The 20,326-nt window shown below is 37.9% G+C and overlaps 2 protein-coding genes across 5 annotated transcripts in view; both read left to right on the top strand.

Moving 5' to 3' along the window:
- Positions 1 to 8,147, top strand: part of tead1b (TEA domain family member 1b) — a 57,064-nt gene extending 48,917 nt beyond the window's left edge. For all 4 annotated transcript variants that reach the window (XM_079459572.1, XM_079459571.1, XM_079459570.1 and 1 more), the window contains 4 exons: positions 398 to 571; positions 2,116 to 2,256; positions 3,903 to 4,055; positions 5,133 to 8,147. In XM_079459572.1, the coding sequence (XP_079315698.1) occupies positions 398 to 571; positions 2,116 to 2,256; positions 3,903 to 4,055; positions 5,133 to 5,246 (582 nt within the window). In that variant the 3' untranslated portion in view covers positions 5,247 to 8,147. The remainder of the gene's footprint in view (positions 1 to 397; positions 572 to 2,115; positions 2,257 to 3,902; positions 4,056 to 5,132) is intronic.
- A 2,026-nt stretch (positions 8,148 to 10,173) lies between these two features.
- On the top strand, positions 10,174 to 12,217 carry rassf10b (Ras association domain family member 10b; the record flags this gene model as incomplete). The annotated part of the gene is made up of 1 exon (XM_079451136.1): positions 10,174 to 12,217. One exon carries the CDS (start codon positions 10,174 to 10,176, stop codon positions 11,533 to 11,535), a length of 1,362 nt encoding a protein of 453 aa, XP_079307262.1. The 3' UTR covers positions 11,536 to 12,217.
- Positions 12,218 to 20,326: the final 8,109 nt, after the last annotated feature.

The raw sequence follows: 20,326 nt of genomic DNA, 5'->3' as shown, positions 1-20,326 counted from the left end.
ATTAATTAATTTAGGTAATGCTTTCTGTGCCAAAGAGTTGTGTGTTCTGCTTTATTTACCACATTTTACCAATTGGGTATTTAAATCAATTCCACTGATGTTTTTTCTTTAAAATCAATACAATACGATATGTCAATACGGTTATTCATTTTTAGTCTGTTATGCATTATCTTCTATTGTTAACAGATACAGCTTTTGATTAGAAATGTGTTTATAAATGGTTAAATTAGCATGAACTAATATTAATAAATGCGGTAGAAGTGTTGTTCTTTTTTTGGTTTATGTTAGCTAATGCATTGACACTTATTGTCAAGTTGTACTAAATATTTGGGATGAAAATGTATTATTATTGTCAGAAACAATTTTCTTACATATGTTTTCTCTGTGTTCTCTGCAGTATAACAAGCATCTTTTCGTACACATCGGTCAGACAAATCACTCTTACAGCGATGCCTTGCTCGAGTCGGTGGATATTCGTCAAATTTATGACAAATTCCCAGAGAAGAAAGGAGGGCTGAAGGAGCTGTTTGGCAAGGGTCCTCAGAATTCATTCTTTCTCATAAAGTTCTGGGTGAGTGAATTTCTCTGAGCATCTGTTTAGTGATTAACAGCCCACCCCCACAAAAGGCACGGGGCCAATTAACTACAAAAGAAGACATTGTAACGCACAATTAGTCCTGGAACAATCATGTACTTTTTATGTTCCCCCCCAAAAAACCACATACGCTCTGTGTAATGTATGCCTATCTGTCCCCGGATTTCTACCCCTAATGAGAGTAAAATTACCTCAGTTTATGTTTACCTCCCATACAACTGCTTATTTATTACAAATATTTATCCATCGAGTGATTACATGCATGAATAATTGTGCATTTCCCGAAAAACGCTGTGCCACTTCTCTCCGTGCATCCAAACTGCCAGCTATATTTGGCACGGCATAGCTGGAGAGTCTGTGATCAAAGCTTTCACTTATTCCGTTTAATATTTAAAAACAATTGGATGACCTGGTTGCCCCTCTAATAGCTATTCAAACATTGCATTCGTTTTGTGAAATGCTAACTAGCGGCAAGCAACAAAGTGAGGCACGGCGTGGCCAGAGATGGGCTCCGTTTGAAGTGACAGCGGGATCTGAATTTCAAATGAAACTGGATCTACACAATAATGCCACTTGAATATGATGTGAATGTAACAGGCTTGTCTTCTTTTGGTTTTAATACCAGCATTGTGGTACCGTGCGGAAATATAAACTTTTTTTAGATACATTTTTTTAGTGGGGTTTAGGACTAGTCCCAAACTAAAATGAAAGTTTAAGCTGTGTTAACTGAAAATAAATTGCCCTGACATACATTTAAATATGTAAATCCCATTGTTTGGTCTCAAGATGCACACCAGTAATGTTTTTATATAGGCATTTTAATAAAAGCGACTTATAAATGTCCTAAATTTGTAGAAGGGCTGTTCCTCGATTAGTTTACATAATATATGTCTGTGCACTATGCATATTAATATCGTATTCATAAACACATACACATCCGTGTATGTAAAATATAAAAATTTATAAATGTTGATATATACTTGAAATGCTATATAAATATTAATATACACATACAGATATCAGATTTCTCCGCGTTTATAATACAAAAAAATATGCACAGTGCAGAGACATATATTATGTAAACTCAAACTTTTATTCTGGATGCAATTAATTGTGGAACAGCCCTGTAGTTTAATATATGGATTATGTAGAAATCTTAAATCATAAAGGATTTTTTTTACCCAGAAATTGAATTTCTGTTTTGACACATATATACATATTTCTGGACGGTATAACTTTCTTTCTTCAGTGGTCTCAGTAGTCTTCTTTATTATATGAACGGGCCTATCAAGGTGTAAAAGTAATACAAATATTAGGCATATTAGGACACCATATGACTTGTGGCATTGGATTTGAGTAGAGAACAGACTACAAAATGCTTAAAGTTGCCACTAGATGGCAGTTTTGTGTTTAAACAATGTTTGGTAAATTCATCTTTTTTTGTTGTCACAGTTGCTTCTATCTAAACATTAAATGTAAGTGGGAAAGTCACTTAAAACTTTGATCTAATTGGCTCTCAGGCGGACTTGAACTGCAACATTCTGGATGAATCTGGTGGCTTCTATGGAGTGACCAGTCAATACGAGAGCCCGGAGAACATGACAATCACCTGCTCCACCAAAGTTTGTTCGTTCGGCAAACAGGTCGTGGAGAAAGTAGAGGTACGCATCAATCATACCTCACATTTTTACTAGCGTTCCAGCTGTAACAGCCAAAGCAGATGTTGTCCAACTATAAGACTGATAGTACTATTTTTGTATTGCTCTTGCTTTCTTTTTTATAGACGGAAGAGACAGTTCTGCTTCTTTCAATTATCAACTTTGTTTCAGTTGTTTCTTACGGAAGCCGTAAAGTGCCAAACAAAACAACAAATCGCAAAACGCAACACCAAATCTGAAAACACATTAACAAACCATAAAGCACAACAACAAATCCGGAAACAAAATAACAAATCAGAAAACACAACGACAAGTCAGAAAACACAACGACAAATCCGGAAACAAAATAACAAATCAGAAAACACAACGACAAATCCGGAAACAAAATAACAAATCAGAAAACACAACGACAAGTCAGAAAACACAACGACAAATCCGGAAACAAAATAACAAATCAGAAAACACAACGACAAATCCGGAAACAAAATAACAAATCAGAAAACACAACGACAAGTCAGAAAACACAACGACAAATCCGGAAACAAAATAACAAATCAGAAAACACAACGACAAATCCGGAAACAAAATAACAAATCAGAAAACACAACGACAAGTCAGAAAACACAACGACAAATCCGGAAACAAAATAACAAATCAGAAAACACAAGGACAAGTCAGAAAACACAACGACAATTCGGTCAAACCGGAAAAGGTAGGTCTTTTGTGTGACCGGGGTAGTTACTGCTGATTGGAAGGAACCCCTGTCAATCAAGATAAACAGGAAGTACTGTTCTGTAGCTAGCGGCACAGAATAACAAGAAGTAGCTGGCGTCAGTGTACACAAATATATAATGTATTATCCTTATTGTGGGTTCAAATTTGGTGTTTTGCATCTGCTCTGAAAGCATTCCTGACATCGATTAATAGGGAATCGTTTTTTCGTCTGAATAAACCTGCATTCTTGAGGTGTCTTTCAATAGAGCGCAAGCTGATCTTAATATCATGATATGTTAGAAGCATATCTAGAATCACGCCATATGAATGTCCTTCTTGAAAGTAGTGCTGAACAAACTCCATTATTTTCTATGAAAAAACACACCTGACTGTTTATCTTGATTGACAGGGGTTCCGTCCAATCAGCAGTAACTACCCCGGTCACACAAAAGACCTACCTTTTCCGGTTTGACCGAATTGTCGTTGTGTTTTCTGATTTGTTATTTTGTTTCCGGATTTGTTGTTGTGCTTTATGGTTTGTTAATGTGTTTTCAGAATTGGTGTTGCGTTTTGCGATTTGTTGTTTTGTTTGGCACTTCACGGCTTCCGTAGTTTCTCCTAAAATGCCTTAAGAAAATAAAAGTAGGAGATTTTTAACTAAAGCTAAATATTAGAAGCAGAAGGACGTTTGCTTAAGGTCTCTATTTTCTTTCCATTTAATCACATCACTGCTTTGGAGAAGAGATTTCATTGGCTATTTTGCTCTCTTAAGTAAAGTAGTTTGTATACCATGGTATTGGATAGTAACATTATGGTACAATGTGTTACTTATAACGGTACGTCAAAGAATGCTTTTGGGCTCTCGTGGAAATCATGGTATTACCGTGGTACTTTTTGTTCGTTTTGTTTTCATTTTCTTCACTCTCTCCTTGCAGACTGAGTACCCTCGCTTCGAGAACGGACGCTTTGTCTACAGGATAAGCCGGTCTCCCATGTGTGAATACATGATCAACTTCATCCACAAACTCAAACACCTGCCTGAAAAGTACATGATGAACAGCGTCCTGGAGAACTTCACCATCTTATTGGTGAGTGTGCTTGTCTGTCGGTCATCTTTAACCAATCAGTGAGAGCTGTCAGTGGAGGGTGGAGCCTGTGGCCTACGAGCAGAGATGAGCCAGCGTTCCTGTGGTGCTGAATAGAGTCTGATCATCTCCTGTAGAGGGGAGTGAAACCTCTTTTAACAGTCATACGCATGAGGATTAGAGCTCTATTCTCCCCTATAGTGAGGGTCTTTCTAATGCACCGGTGGGTGTGTACGGTCCATGTTCACTTCCTTTCCCTTCGGTTCCTCGCATCCTGTCGCTCCGCTGGTGGCAGTGTCGATTCAAACCTGCTTCTGTGTGTTTTGACTCTCGCCTGATGTCATCTGTTAAGATCACTTTCACAGATTGACGTGTTTGAAATGCAAATGCTGATTTGTCAACAGTGAATGATCACCAACCTAACAATAGCATCAAGAGCTCTAAACTAGGTGTGTTTGATAAGAAATGTGGAAAAGCATAATACAATATATTAAGGAAACTTTAAAGAACATTTTTGGTATAGCCTGAGATTACTATAATGTTAAATAAATTCTTTTCAATTATTATTTTAATGTATTTAAAGGAATAGTTCACTGGAAATGGAAGTGCAATGCCATTGAAGTGGTTTCAGAATATTTTATAAAGAGAAACGATATGTTATATATGAGAGAAACTAAAGAGTTAATTTAAAAAGAAAAATGTTATTGTGTTTTATTTATGTATTTTGTTTTATCATGTATTTATGTATTTCGAGTTATTATTACTTAAACAGTTTGATTGATATTACTTGAAATGCACAATGAAACATGATTTTTAACAAATTTTTCTTTATTTTCAAATTAACAAATGAATTTTTAAATATAAAAATATTATTTAGCGATCGAGCCTACCAATAGTTATCAGACTATGGTAAAGGAGACACAGATTTAGATAAAAAAAATTAACTGAATTTTGTTTAAAATAAAAAAAAGTAATGGATCACAGTCAAAAAAATCACAGTGCAAAAAAAGTGCATCTTTTTTCTGATGCAACCCCAGTGTAAATCGTACAGTAAATACTTTCTCTCATTCTCGGTTTCAGGTGGTCACAAACAGAGACACACAGGAGACCCTGCTGTGCATGGCCTGCGTGTTTGAGGTGTCGAACAGTGAGCACGGAGCCCAACATCACATCTACAGGCTAGTGAAGGAATGAACGAGGCAGCTCTTTCACATCCAGTAGACTCTCAACCTCATTACTGTGGCAGTGCCTCCTCAACATTCACTCAACATGATTTTGTCACGTTTGGGCGATGCTTATAATTATATATATTTTTCTTCATTATCCACGTGTTCCACGTTTAACTGCAGCTGTGAATCGCGGTACAGTTGTATTATGTTTTAAAATGGGCAGGAATGTGGACGAATGCCGAATCAAAATTCGGCTGTACATATAAAGTAATATTATCATTTGACTTAAGGTTCGGGTCGAGTGAGTCAGACAACCTCATTTGAGCATTTTCATGCAATGTACACAAAAGATAACAAACTTTAGCCTTCTGTACATGGTATGTGTCTGTCATTTGTATGGAGGCGTATGGGTTCAGCCATAAATCTGTGTGTGAGTGTGTATATATGTTCTCACATACTTGTAGGTTTTCCCAAAGAACAAGTATTCGAGAAATGTCTTTCTGGAACTTTGATTTATTGAAAAGAAAGCTACTGTAGGTGTCAAAGAAAAGATTCCTGTGGCCATCACAAAAAAAGAGTTTCCTGCATTCAGAACGTTCAGAGAATTCAGGGAATTCAGAACCCCAGCCCTTGAAAATAATCTATGATTTTGTACGTGTTCATTTGTGTCTTTTCTCGACATCCTGAGGATTAACTGCACTGTGATAACACAACTTTTTACCAACCTTTCTCTATTTTCACCTGCAATAAGAAAACGCAGAGATTTGACCCGCTTTCCTGTACAACTAAACGCCTTCTACCGACATGCTTTTGTTAAAAGGGTACCTGTAACTCAAGAAGCACTGTATTAACTACCGGGGTTGATGGATTAACCTGTCAACCTTTCCCGAGCACTTGGATTTACTTGCTGGACTTAGATTTTCTCTTCAGCAGGACATTTGGTTCTCAGACACGCAGAGGAAGCCACCAAGCCCATCCGTGAGCGTACTGTATATCACGGTGCGCTCCTGTCTTCTATACGGATTTAGTTATGAAATGAATCCTGTCCCAGAGTTCTTTGCTGCCTTTGTCATTCCCACACAGCCTGCGTCTCTCTGGCCTAATCGTTTTCTAAGACTGCAAGCCTTAAAGATGTTTGTGTGAACTCCAAAAGATGCCACTAAAGCTGTGACCTCTTTCCTAAGCTGGAAGACGTTCTTGTCATTGTCACATGTTGAAGGAATTGTACAGTACGAAACTGCCAAAGTGTAACAATACAAGCAACAGTGCCTTAGTGTATAAAGTGAACGCGGAGAGTTTTTTTAGGGGGAAAATAACACTAAGATTATATGTGTCATCTTTATTATAGAGCACTGGCCTGCGTGCACATTTGGTTGATCTTTCACTACATCTTGCTGAAATGTCAGATAATAGATTTAAGAGATACAAAACTATCCGATCTTGCCTTTCATATAACCGAAAACACCAAAAAGTTTGTGGAGATGCATTTATCTCCTCTTTATGTCCTGCACTGTAGCATGAAAGTGCCTTTGGTTCAGATTTTTCCAGCTTAGAAAAGACAAACGTTACTTTGCGTTACGAAGATGATCAAAAACCAAATAAGTGGATGTAGGTAAAATATTCACCACATTGCCTTCATAAAATTTTATAGATGAATCAACACGGGCTAGTGAGTGGATATGGACTGAAACAAAATGTAATATTTGACAAATTTCTATCAGCATTTGATTTGGTGGTCGTGGCGAACCTGTATTTTTTTCTTCTTCTACGAGACAGAGATTTAGCTACTTTTCTAGTGCATAATCATATTGCATAAGTGAAAAACTTCACTGCACCATTGAGATTATGAATGCTAAAATGGTGTTATTTTCCATGTTCTATGTTTTTGTTTAGAAATATACTAAACACTATATTAAGTGACTTAAAAGTGTGTTACTCCTCAATCCTTAGCAAAGATAGTAGGAAAGGATATTAACCACAATATAAGTCACGTGAAAATCCTTAAAGGATAAAAGCTGGCTTTCACCAAATCATATCATTGTCGCTACATAATTTATTCATACCGTTTGTTTAAGTGGACGATTTAAAAGAACCATTAACAAAGTTAGATTTACAGCTCTGTATGTTGTACTGCTTAAAGTAAACTGTGGAGTCAAGTACGCTTGATATCAAAATGGCAAATGATGTTGATTGTTTGTGTTCTCCTGCACCCTTTGTTATCGTTCATGGTTCATAAATGACTTTTAGAGATCTTCCTGTATTGTTCTACATGTGTGCGATGGTTTCGTGATGACTTCAGAGCCCTTTCGGGTGGCGATACTGTTTCCGCTGCTGTTGCGTTTGTTTCGTCTGTCCCTCCTTAACAGTGCCCTTTAAGGGGCCTGAGAACTAATGCCTTTAATATGATGAATGTTAAACGGACATTATTTTGCTTGTCATGGACACTAAACGAGGATTTTAATGGAACGTGGACTACAGTATGTCGGCGGTTTAGCTCATATTTTTGATCGTTTCTGTTTTGTCTGTGTGTAGGTACTGGTACCTCCTATGTTCATTACCATTTGAGATGTTGGCTTTAAAGTGAACTTTTATCTAGTTCAGATAGTATCGTTAAAAGATATTGGGTTTGTGTGCAGAGATTTTTTTTTCTTTTTGTAAAAAGGTGCTTTGTATAAAATTATATATTCTGGCTTTTCTTGGTACAAAGGTGTGATATCTTTTAGTATCCCCGATGATGGAAAAACAGCATTGGAGCAGGCCTGACAGAAGAGAAAATCAACCTACTATGTGTGTGTTCTTTATCGCAATTGTTCTGTCTTTGCTCCGTAACATTTTGATGCCTTCTTGAAAAAGTGGTAGATATTTTGTAGCTTTCTAGATACTTTGTATGTATACGATATTGAATAAAATAAATCCTTAAAATGCACATTGTCTTTGCCACCTGTTTTTTTTCCAAAGGCTTGAAAATATTTGTTTCTTATTTCATGCATTGAGACTTTAACAACTGCTCTATTTAACAGCAAGTCTTTTTAATTTACTCAAGCATGGATTTGCAGCTCCCTCTAGTGCCAACCTTTACCTTTTCTAGTTTATCCTTTTCATTATAATGCGTCTACTTTTGATAAGATGTATGTTAAAATGTCCAAGAAAAATGTGACCACTCACCAGCATATATCGTAATATAGTCAGTGAACACTAGGAGGCGTGACGGCCGTCATCCGTGATTCGTTTATAAAAATGAACGGCAGGGGTCTCCAAACGATGTTCTGAATTGATCAACAGGTGTCTAGTGTGGAGGTCGACTCGTTTTACACTGTCAGTGGGCCCAACGTTAAGTTTAGGTTTCATATAACAGACAAAAAGAGACTGAAAAAGCTTAAACCATGTATTAATATGAACATTATGTCTAAATTAGAGGTCGTATGAAACGTTTAGTGCTTACGAGCGAGCACGAAAGAGCAAAAAGTTAAGCCAGAGTTTAAGTTCTAATGTGCTTTATCACGCACAGTGTACTTTTAAAGCAGGAACAGATGCTGTGTTAATTTCTAAGCGTAATGGTTGCTGTCACACGCAAGAGGGCGCAGTTGCGCTTTGCGTGCGCTCTTGATACCTGTTGGGTCAAATGCAAGCCTGCACAAAAGTTGTACTCTGTCGGTAACTCAGGTGAGCGTTATCCATCGTGAGTTGTTTCAGGCGCTGATGGCAGGCAAACGAAGGTATCTGAAATATGTTTTGGCAGATTAACAGTGGGTGGTTTGGACAGGCTGCGTATCCAACTTGGAAACGTCTCAGGTTAAAGATGAATTGATTAGTGTGGAATGAATTAAATAATAACAGATTGAACATTGACTAACAAACCACAGATCTTAAACATATTTGGAAAAGTAGGCTGATGTAGATGCTGTGCAGGGAGGTTAGAATTGGAGCCATGAAATGATCAAATCCGAGTTGACAGCAAAAACGCATTTACACCCAAAATAATTGCAGGCTTTTCCATGTTTTGTAGCCCACACAATAGCACCCGTAACGTGTTTTATTTGCAGATGTATTGGTTTTAAACCAAAGGAACTCTTTCTGCCATTCCCCACTTAGGAGGTAGGGAAGGGGTCCGAGCCCCACCTGTCTCCGATAGCCAAAAACAAAAGGGTAATAAACTTTAGGTCCATTGTCTGTCTTAGTTTTCTTTGCTGGTGCAGATAAATGTAAGGCTTACATTTAAATATCGTTGTTTTGAGTGTATGGTCAATAATAAAGTAATTAATAGAGAAAAATGACCTATTCCCCACCAGTGGGGCCCGCCCCACACTTTGAGAAACAAGCTAACTTACTATGTGATAGTATTTGGCTGATAACTGATGGCTAAAGTATTAAAGACATTATTTCGTATTTTTATCTTTTTATCTTGTATTACATTGTTTACTGTTTGCATTAAAACGTGCATAAAAACCTTTCTATAATCTACAAAACAGTACTATTTTAACTATTTAAAGCTTTTAAAAATGTATTTCCAAAACGGATAGGCCTGTTGAAAAGCAATGTCAGTAAAACTGTAGATGAGTTGTTTTGATTTAGTAAGAATAACAAAACAAAAACACAACGAAACACAAAAAACGTGACTTTTGCAAATATGCTCTTGAAACGTTCACGTATGAAACAGGCAGGTCGTGTGTAATAGGAAGAGTGATGCACGTCACGTGACCGGAGCAGAAGAGTTTCAGCAGGAGCGCTGTCCCGTCCCGTCCCGTCCCATTCACTCACTCACTCACAGAGACAAGCGCACAGGGACTCTGCATTATGGATAAATGACTTTACATGGCATTTTCAACACTTTAGAACATTTTCCGACAATACAGAAAAGTACTTTTTTCAAAATAATCATTTTTCATAGTTTTTTATTTATTTATCCGGAATAATCTCCTCCACGACACCTCCAAAGGCAGCGAGCGCAAGAGATGGAGGCGGAGGAAAGCAAAATATCAGTGTGGGTTTGTCGTGAAGAGAAGTACGTGTCGGGCTTAACGAAGCGCACGACCTGCGCGGATGTGATCCGGGTTTTACTGGATGAACAGAATGTGGTTGAACTCTCTCTCTCGGGCTCTCCTCGGTCCTACTGCATTGTGGAGAAATGGAGAGGATTTGAAAGGATTCTACCCAACAAAACCAAGATCCTGCGCCTGTGGAGCGCCTGGGGAGAGGAGCAGGAAAACGTCAGGTTCGTGTTGGTGAAAAACGAAGCGTCTCTGCCCAGCAGCGAGCCGCGGAGCGCGGAGGCGCGCGTCGTGCTCAGCAAGGAGAGCCCGTGCGCGTACAAGGGGACCGCGAGGGTGACCATGGCTCTGTCACAAGAGAAACAACGACGGATCGTCCGAAAGGCATTTAGAAAGTTGGATAAAATCAATAAGAAGAAGGCTCAGTCTGTGTCCAAGGACGCATCATCTATGGAGAAGATGGAGACCATGGTGCACCTGGTCGTATCTCAAGATCACACCATCCGCCAGCAGGTTCAGAGGATTAAAGAGCTCGACATGGAGATTGACAGGTATGAGGCTAAAGTTCATTTTGATAGAATGAAGATGCACGGGATCAATTATGTCCAGGATACGTATTTAGTGGACACGAACCCGGATAAAGCTCTGCTCGGCGAGGGGGACAACGTAAGTTCGGCAGAAGCTCTTGCTCAGTTTGAGAAATATGCTGAGAGATGCGAGGAGGTGATCAAACTACAGGAACAACTAGCCGAACAAGAAGCTCTTATGGAGAGTATCACGACTGAGATTCAGGAAGAACTCAACCAAAGGTGGATGAAAAGGCGACATGAGGAGCTTTCTAATAAAGACCCTGAAATCGTCTCCTCCGATGCGTCTCTCACGGTTACTCCAGAAAGTGATGCTGGACTTACGGCGGCGGATGTATCTTCTGAAAATGAGCTGGTTTTGGAAGAAGAGAGAATCAGAACTCAACTTGACACGAGTTTGTACATCGGTCTGCGGTTGAACACGGATTTGGAGGCCATAAAGAACGATTTGGACTTGACCGATGAGATTTGGAATGCAAAAGAGAATGAACTTATGGATTTGCTGAAGAAAGTGAACTGTATGAGTTTTGAGGAGGATATGGAGGACGACGGTGATCTGCAAGGAAACACGATAGAAACGGAAGAACCGATGCCGCTGAAGGGAGAAAGTGTTTGGGTCGAGCAGGCACGAGGACTTGCGAAAACATGTGATATAAACGATGACGATTCAGATACGGGACTCAGTTCAATGCATAGTCAAGACTCGGATATCACAGCCATCTTTGAATCTTTAGTGTAAATCTACTGTAAATTCCAGTTTCATCACCATACCTTGTATTCATATTGTCAGTTGCTGGATAATGGATCGTCATAATGCAACAAAGCGAGAACACAACTGTGCACTTAAAGTTGTTTTCATTTATTCATGTTTAACTACAATAATCAGTGTTAATTTCATCTAGATGAAGAATATTTACCATACTTTGTTGGATCTGCACATGGTATAATTTGAACCAAATACTATACTCTTACATGTCCTTTTTTAGGTTATGTAACCTAAAGTTATCTAATGATTTTTTTAATTCACACTTTATAGCCTACTATTTGTAAAAATACCTTATTGAGACTGTCCTGGAAAGCCATTATTTACATTTACATTTAGTCATATAGCAGACGTTTTTATCCAAAGCGACTTACAAAGAGTTCGGAGAGCAATAAGCGATATGTCATATAAGAGCAATAGTTCATGAGGTGCTAATACATTATTCATCTATGTATTAAAAACTGAATTATGGTGCTCAAAGATGTGCCCACATGTTGTTGCTCATGACATATCAGCAAGCCTGTAGTTCATTGTCATTTTATGAGCCCTGCATTGTTTATAATTTGGATTTTACGTTACGTTATAATATTTCCATGTTTTTACGATTGTACAAATGTAAATGTTGAGAATGTTATGATAAAGCAATAAGAAGTTGTGATTAAGTAAAACGCTGAAGAAAGTTTTCATTTATTTATACTTTCAACAGTTCTGACCTGCTGTGTGCACTGAGAGGGTGAATATCACAAAATGAGGACGTATTTCACGTATAGCCTGGAAAAACTAAGAGACCATTTCATATTTTAATGTAATCAGCATTTCTAAATGCATTGTGGCCATTTTAGTCCAGTGACTGTTGAATATAGAAAAAATCAAACCTCTGGACTGACAAAGTCATCCAACAGCAACGTGAAAGACTGACGGCATGGACACTGTCATAAACTCGAGGTTAATTTTTTTCTAAATGCACGTGCAAATATTACCGTTGTATTACTTAAACGTGAATATGAACTTGTTTTTTTCTGAGAAAATACAGGGCATCTGTTATTGCGACCTGTTTCTCCCGTTTCTCCGTTCTTATTAGCAATTTGGGAGAAATACTGTTAGCAGTTCATAGAATGAAAAAAAACCTGATAAGTTTACCTAAACACATACACATACAAACAAACAACAAGTAATTTTGACATGCTGTCTTAAGCTGTACACACACCTATGCCATGATTTATATGTACTATAAAGTATAATGCTAATACTATGCAGTTCACTATGTTGTTTAATACGGCATTCAGTTTGTTCCTGATCGTTCAAAATGGCAATGTTGTGGCATATGTTTCCCTGGTTGCATTGTTGTGACACCTTTGTTCAGACTGAAAGGAACCGTGCTCTCTAAAAGGGTAACCATGAGGGAACAGGGTAGGCAAGTTGCTGGTGGCTTAAATTCTTATGTAACTATCCTCTCCCAGAGGAACGACTGGCAGGGCACAATTGTGGAGGTACAAATTTGACTTTTGCACAGGTTTCCATCGCGCTTCATTGTGAAAGCAGCGCATTTACATTATGCACCCAGATAACCTTCTTTCGCGTGCTCGTACCTCAGGCATGCGGGAGTGAAACATCACAACCACAAAAGACATGAATCACATAATGGCAAAAGACTTCAGGCTCGCTCAGCAGATATTATTGAACCCTGTGCCAGTTTGGAAGGCTCACCGTTATCACACTTGAGCACTGAATAGCCTTTAGCTGTGTGATACTAGAGGAATGCTATTGAGACGCAGGTGTTGTGTTACAGACAGTAGGTTGTGCCAATTGTTGTACTTTACTGAAAGATATTTGGTCCTTTCGAAATGTACTGTTGTGGTTACACGGTGTAGTGATTCTGTATGCACTGGTGCTTTACGTGTACCATGCGACGTAAATAAATTATTTTACCTAGGTACTCTAAAATGAAATAAATACGTATATTATCATACCTGCCTGAGAGGCTCGCCCAAAAAAATATTACAATATACTCCTAGGACCTAAATCTCATCACAGGGATTTGTATCTGATCCACACAAGTGTGACTCAACAGAGGGTGGTACATAGTTGCTCTTTTCTTATAGTTTCTGTGAGAGTATTGAGTAATTCCACATATCAGCACAGCAACACGTGCACAATCCTCAGCTGCTGGTACAAAACATATTTTGAGGCAAATGTCAAAGCGCTGATATGTAAACACATTGCGCATGTGGTCTACCATTACATCTGTACATCAACATTATTAAACACACATTGTTTAACCAGTTCTGTGTTCCCACAGATCGTAAACATGTTGTTTGATGTGTTTAATATGCCAGAGGCATTTGTGCCTTATGTTTATGCAGTTACATTTCTTTGCAATAAATCTGTTAGCACATATTGAGTGACACAACAGACAGAAATTTTCACTTTTTAAATGCTTGTGCAAGAAGCGTTAATGTGATGTTCATGAGGGTAATAAATGGATGCAAATCGGTTTGGGGTGGGGTTAGTTCGATAAAAGATGCTATTAAAAAGTATTTTGAAATACTTGAGCTCATGTTAAAATGAATTGGAAGAGATCTTTTTATTATCTCGGTTGTTTCTATTGGGCATCAACGAGATTAAATAGAAAAAAGCAAATGGGAACGTTTGTGTCATGCGTCTATTTCTCCAAAGAAAATTACCAAAAATATAAGAAATGGCTCGAAAAGAGTTTCACACATGAGCAAAATATGCAATCAAAAGTCAAAATGATTTGCACATTTTAGATACATACATTTAGATACATAGATAAATAATGTATATCATTAGTTAAACTAACTTTATTCAGTACCAATGTCTTTAAACAGTTAAGAATTCTAAATCAGATTTTCTGAGTTATGAAAACCACGAGTTATAAAATCATGCTATTGTATATTTGTCACTGTAAAGTATCAGTGTCATATAGCATCCTTTCTTTATAGTATTTGTTTCTCTGCTATTCTGCTCGTTCACTCTTGACGGGTTAAGCTAGTGTCAAACAGACTATTTCCACATCCTGAAAAAGGGCTGTGAGATTTAAGGATGGCCACACAGGTTCGGTGTGTAAGGATGTAATGAAGCGGAAAGGAATGTAACCTTTTTGGTGGGCTGCGTCAGAAAGCCTCCAGGTCAACTTCTTCATCAATTCCTTTCACAATGCCCAATCCAATCCGGCCGGCAAAGTTTCAGATCATTCACTGAATTTCATAATAGGAAATGCTCAATATTGAATCCAGCAGACGGCTCTTCAGCAGTTATTTGTTTACTTGTGCAAATGCTTTATTTACCCATCATTCCTCCATGTGAATTGTTATTAATGGATATCGGCGAGGGGTAGAGCTGCATTCAGATGAGATTTCATGGGTCAAGCTGTAAAGGTGCTTTAGGCGAGTCATGTAAAGGAGACGACAGGTCAAGCTGTCATTCATTGTGTTTCGTGGCCTTCTCTCTGCAGGGCAGCTGTAGCCTGTGTGCGTTTGTGTGTGTGTTGGTGGTATTTGAGGTGGGCTGCATTGTATGGTTGAGGGAGTGGAAGTGGAGTGGAAGAGCCGAGTTGGAGCCAGCTGTGGTCACTACACAAGATGTGGGCCTGCTTTATAACTTGTTACACACAGTGAGCTCTCTATGCACATTAGGTGAACACATGATTGGGGATGATTATGAATAGTGAGATACAGATTACATGCGGCAAAAATGAAACAGCATGACCTTGATTTTCTTGTTCAATGAGGCACGAAAAGAACTGACTGCTGTTTTCGCTCCCACCCAAATGTCACAGGGCTGAACAACAAGTTCTGTCCTTGTCAAGGAAAGCATACTGGATGACAATGTAAACATGAAATAATTTTTGTGTTATCTGTTGGTGCATCTACATTAACATGACTCTTGCCCGCAGCGCATTTTAATACTGCACAAAATTTCAGAAAGAAAATCGTCATTTAACTTTGCATTGACTAATGAGTTACTCAGAAACTTGTCAGAACACCATAGCAACAGCAGAGCTGTCCCCTGACAACTCAAAACATCATGCCATTGTGACCAACCTAATCTCACGGCTATTCGTAACTATTTGACTCTGTATGAATTCGTACGTTGTCTATCGAACAAAAATATACGATTGCTAGAATAAATGAATACCGAAGCCCAACCCCTAACCCCGCCCCTAAACCTAACGTCAGTGACGCAAAAAGAAATCGCACTAAAATTGTACGAATTAATGCGAATCAGCCTAAATTAACCACCTCTTAAAATTGTTACGTGTTTGCTGTGAGATTGTCTCGATTGTGACGGTAAGTTTTGCACGTGTAAATGTGTCATTTTCTTTGGAAAATGTAAAAAAATCCAACAGAATCTCACAGGAATTTGTAACTATTTCGTGAGGTAGCTAATTCATATAAATTTGTACGATTCTATTTGTGTGTTTTACTGAGATTTGCTCACGCCAGTGACATTAGGTATAGTGGTGGAGTTCAGTATCGCTTTTCATGATTCATGTCGTACGAATTAGCCACCTCATAAAATACTTACAATTTCCCGCAGGGTCAGTAAAACATTTGTATATTCTGGTGACACCTCAAATATCGATCTTCTTGACCTCCTTCGAAATTATCTAATCTAACTAGCTAATGTAACTAGGCAGCTAATGTGGTCACCCTTAGCTGAAAGCTTTTGAGCCACTATAAATTGATTTGGAACAAGCCCTGAGAACAAAAAAAAGCATTTCAGTCATGCCTCAATAAACCAAACTCTTCCATTAGGACTTCTTTGTTTACATTTGGCCTTCGCTTACTTCCTGTTATGCGGGTCTGTAACAAAGTTACACACCTACACCAAGTCTCTAACTTATTTATGTGGGGTTTCTCTTTTGTGGATAGATCAACATATCTAAGCACTTATAGGGTTGCAGTTTACACCAATATCTAAAGCTCTGAATGGATTGCTCAATCGCTCATGTTAGCAAACACAATGTTGGACAATGTGAGTGAAATTGTAACCGGAGTCACTTTGCTTACCTGTGCTAGTTAACTGTGAAGCATGTTTATTTAATGTGTATCTGTTTCACTACGCTGTAAAAAAAATGCCGTAAAACACAGATAAAGTACTGAAAATGACCAATACATTTTCCTTTATTTTACAGACATTTTCGTTAATGCTAAAATGCATTTTAATGCTGTGCAAAATGTAAAATACAGGTAAAACGGAAAATTCCTTCATATTCATACAGCCCTATTTTGCACATGACACGTGTAAAGCCATAGGGGTTGATAAGGGTTATAAGGGTCCAAATGTATAAACGCAGTCAGTCAGGTAACTCTTTTATAATATTACATTTATTCAATCATATATTAGCTGAGAAATGCCTTCAAATGAAGACAATACATTATTGTGGCAGACAAAAAAATGTTAGTTGGCAAAAAGGCAATAGATCTCTGGCTTTACACTGAGCATTGCACCATGACAGTGTTATATTATTTACATACAAATAAAGAAAGAAAAAATAAAGAAACACAACATCAATTCATTTAAGTTTTGTTGTAGATGCTTCAGTCACTTTTATTTCTGGAATCAGGTCATCTTAGATGTTTGTTCATCGTGAAAAGTGGCAAAACAGAAGCTCTGCGGATCAGAAGATATACACAGAAAGATCCAAGAAATGAAATGTTGGCAATGCTTCAAAGAGACAGCTTTTACAGAGATATGATAGTTGAATAGATTCCTCCTTTAACAACTCGGGATACAGTTTCAAACCTGGGAGCTATACACGCACACGCACAATGCGAATTGCAAACACTGAAGCACTGCGGTGGCTGACACAGGACTAAGATGTTGTCACGTTTTCGCTTCATTTTCTCAACTTGTAACTATTGCACGAAGTGCAATATTCATGTAAATTAGAAAAAAAGCATAACGAAGCGCCTCCCCTAAACCTAACCATTACTGGTTCGAAAACAAATCGTGCTAAAACGTAAGAATGAGATACAGTTCTTGTTGTGTGTGTAAACATGATATGGTGAATCTCCTCAGGTATTAGTTAACCGAGTCCGGCACTTCTACGCTCACAGTACGACTACAGCAACCAGCTCAACAGCGAGTGATACTAGATCCGTGTTTGGCAGATTGAGGGTCAAGTGTTAATGTGTGACGTGTAAGGGGAGACAGTGTCTGTCCTCCGCGCCTCATCCCTCAGCAGATGTCCATAGATTTGAGAGGTACATTCAGCTAACTCTATTCAGCTCAGTCCTCTCGTGAGAATTGTCAAGGCCTGTCAGACATGATCTCACGAGAGCGCTGCACAAAGCTGGCTCTATGCTTGCATTTGTACATGCTGAAAAGCACAATTTCAATCTAATCAGAAGTAGGACATAGACATGCATGTGGGAGAGAAAAGATCTTACGGAATATACAGTACAAACTAAAGTCTCAGAACAAAATGACATAAGTCTTACTGATGGAGCTGTGGGCTATGACAGTAAAGATACTGTTAAAGTTACACGAATATAATATAGATATCTTCGTCTGATAGGACAGCCCTGATGTTTTTTGCTTCACCTCCATGAGAAACTTCGGGGAAAGGCAGTGCCTGGAGAGTTGGAATTGTGGTGGCTCTGGCAACAGCACAACTTTAAGTGCCTGCTCACTTTCTCAGCCTCGCTGACACAGACCTGTGGACTACATGCACAATACTGCCTTTCATCTGCCTAGAGCCGCATCCCAAGATAGCATCGCTGTTCTTCTAAGGGTATGCTTTTAAAATGTTGGTAAGAAAAATACAGAGAGGCAGAGAGAAAACCTTTAAAGGTCCAATGTCAAGTCAACTTTATTTATGTAGCGCTTTTTACAATTTTCATTGTTTCATTGTACAAGAAAACATCGACTATAAGCAAAACATATAAGGTTATGCAAGTCAAAACGCAGGTCAAATATCAGACAGACTATAAATTCCTATATGCAGCGTTAATAAAATAAAACTATAAAATAGTAATGTGTAATATTTTGGAGGATCTATGTCTTCAGAGGTGTATAAATATCTTAAATAATGAAGCGTTATGTTTTTATTAGCTTAGAATGAGTTATTTCTATCTAGACACACCCCGGGTCCTCTTACATTACTGTTTGCCTGGCTAGAAATGTATAGTTTTATTTAATTTACACTGCAAATAGGAATTTATAGTCTGTCTGACATTTGACCTTTGTTTTGACTTGCATAACCTTGTGTTTTGCTTATAGTCAATATGTTTTCTTGTAAAAATGAAAATTGTTAACAGATTAGCATTTAATCATTTAAAAGTTTTTTTCCATCTCCTGAAAACAGCAAATCTGGAAATCTGAGATTTTGGAAGGACGATATATTACAATATATTCAATATTCTGAATAACACAGGAGTTCTTCACTTCATATATTCAAAATATATAAGCACTTGGTTCCAATATATAGAAATGTACAATTTCATGTATTGCATCATATTTTCCAGTATATTCTCATACATTTTTGTTCATTAGAATATGTATGATAAAGAATCCCACATGCCTAATAGTTTTCTGTCTAGACAAAACGTAGACATTTTAATTCGTGACTACAGTGTTACTGCATACACTCCCCAGTTATTACACGCACTCAAACGTTAATAACATAATCCACACACTTAGATATACACACAAACACACTCTGGGAGCTGTGCGTCATATCTCTGAAACGAAATCTCCTTGAGGCTTAACACAATTTGTTCAGAGTATGTGGGACCCACAGGGCTGAAGATGAATTGACTGTAAAACACCAAGAACGACCCTCCATCAGATCTGCTGAATGTAGACAATGAGTCAGCCTCAGCATTGTCTGTGTGTTTGTGTCTTGAGGGCACGGCGAGCTGTTTTCATGTAGCCATAAATGAAATGAACATGCCTTCAAGTCAGACCCAGTCTGATCTAAGATACGCTGTGCCCTTCAGATGTCACCAAGATAGCGTGCGTAGAGATTTATTCTGTCTGGAGGCAAGACGCTTACCTTTTACTTTTTAAAGCTATAAATAGTCTCCTCGTGCAACACAAAAATAACACTATCAGTGAGATCCTTTTGATTTGATTGATCAAATGCTGCAGGAAATATGAAATGGAGAGAAAACGAAGACTCTTGCTCCTTTAAAAAAAGAAGCTATCAACAATGTCTCAGATTTGAGAAGACACCATGGTCTGAGATGAAATCTCTGGGATTTCCATATAAACACACTTCTCCAGTCGACTTCTCCAAAACCGGATTATCTGAGCTGTGATGTACACATTATTTTAGCTTTGTCAACAATGGTCCCTGTCTTTTCATGTCTCCTACGAATTGTTAGGAAAAATATTTAAGAGACGATTTTTTTTTATTTTTTATTTACTATTCATATGTGTATATTAAGGGACAATTATCATTTTTGTTTCATTCTGTGAACTGACAATATTTCTAACATATTTCAAATAAATAAATTGTTTCCATTTGCGTTTAGTGTATATGCAGAAAATGAAATCGGGGGAAATAGGTCAAAATAACAGAAAAGATGCTCTGTATTTGTTCAGACCTGAAAAACTGGAAAGAAGTCAAGTTTACATTTACCTTTTAGCCATACAACATTAATATTTGTACATGAAAACATACAAAAATGTATGTGATGACCTAAATTTATATCACAGTTTTCATGTGTTTTCACAGACACTGGACTAAAATGGCCAAAATGGAAACGTTAATTAAATGCAAACTTGAAATGGTCTC

Source organism: Barbatula barbatula (assembly GCF_947034865.1).
Source record: "Barbatula barbatula genome assembly, chromosome: 1".
NCBI lineage: Eukaryota > Metazoa > Chordata > Actinopteri > Cypriniformes > Nemacheilidae > Barbatula > Barbatula barbatula.
This window is presented reverse-complemented; position numbering and strand designations above follow the sequence as displayed.